The sequence below is a fragment of the Sinocyclocheilus rhinocerous genome, unplaced genomic scaffold (genome assembly GCF_001515625.1).
Source record: "Sinocyclocheilus rhinocerous isolate Xijiao unplaced genomic scaffold, SAMN03320098_v1.1 scaffold103, whole genome shotgun sequence".
Classification (NCBI taxonomy): domain Eukaryota; kingdom Metazoa; phylum Chordata; class Actinopteri; order Cypriniformes; family Cyprinidae; genus Sinocyclocheilus; species Sinocyclocheilus rhinocerous.
Window position 1 is genome coordinate 12,181 of NW_015629204.1, and position 1,316 is coordinate 13,496.

Sequence of the window (1,316 nt, forward strand, 5' to 3'; positions counted from 1 at the left end):
AAATGAGATGTGGTTGAAATGCTATTCTAAACGCTGCAGAAAAGACTAACATAGCTGGTTACCAGAATATGCTATGTTTTGTGCAATAGACAGTTGGGTTTATCCTCACTGGGATGCTGAGCCACAGACAATTGGCTTATTGAGAAAAAAAAATCAAATAGTAGGAGCTTGTTAGTTGACTAACAAGACTATGCTGTTTGACCAACTTTGGCAAAAATACCTAGCTGGTTGGGTTTATGAAAATACTCTCATTAATAGTTTGAGGCCACATAGCATATGCGCTTTACATAAACGGTAAAGATGACAAGAAGCTAGAAAAGCGGTGTTCCACACTTACGTGCTGCCACTGGTCTCGGATGAGCGGCCGGTAGCGCAGGAAGTACTTCAGCGGGAAGGTCTCCACATCGGGCCACGTACTGGGACTGTTCCAGGTCACCTCTAGTCTTCGTGCATTGTTGGCTACGGGTTTGGCCACCACCTTCTCAGGTGGGTCAGGTTTCACTGTTGGACCGAACAGACCTCGATGTAAGCTCATGACCGATCTCAGGTATCATATTCAAAGGAATAAATCCCCCCAAATTAATTCTGTCATCAGAATTTCATTGCTTTCTTCTGTGGAAAACAGATGGAGAAAAGTCCTCAAATTGTATGCACACATGGCCATATTCAAATGGGTCACGTCAAAACGCATCTCGCCAGGTTTGACGTAATTAACACTAAATGGCATTTCTTCTCATGTATCTCACAACAGAATGTGTCTGGTATGTTTGAATAGGAATAAAATAATAATAATTAAAAAAACAGTTCTGGTTCTTGCACATAGTATGGCTTAAAGGCAAGATACTACAGGTAAATAGGGTTATAAATAATAATAATAATAATAATAATAATAATGATAGGGTAACTCACCATACTTTCCCTAGTTCTTTAATCACAGTACATTAATTGTTTTGTATTTAACGTTTTCTAAACTTTTATGTTTAAATATGCAAATGTTACATTATATAATTACATATTCTTTAGTTTGCATAAAATTCTAGAACAGAAATATGAAAATTGGATTAAGCCAGGATCAAAATTCATGTGCAATTTTGCTGACATATTACAGATAAAGTATTGTTTTAAATACTGAAAAATATTGAAAAGTATATATACATACAATATATACATTATATATCCCTCTATGGGATATTGTCATTTATAAATGACGCTAAGAAAATTGCATGTAAAATACAATATTAATGTTCAACCAACAAAATGTTATTTTAGTGATGTCAAATGACATCCCCTTCAACCAGTAAAATTAAAATTTATTG

General features: G+C 35.3%; 1 protein-coding gene across 1 annotated transcript in view; it reads right to left on the reverse strand.

Annotated features, from left to right (window-relative positions):
• Positions 1 to 337: 337 nt before the first annotated feature.
• LOC107738850 (ciliary neurotrophic factor receptor subunit alpha-like) overlaps positions 338 to 1,316 on the reverse strand; it is a gene marked incomplete at its 3' end in the record, with an annotated part of 143,561 nt that continues 142,582 nt past the window's right edge. Inside the window, exon 6 of the mRNA XM_016550734.1 lies at positions 338 to 501. Coding sequence (XP_016406220.1) covers positions 338 to 501 — 164 coding nt within the window. The remainder of the gene's footprint in view (positions 502 to 1,316) is intronic.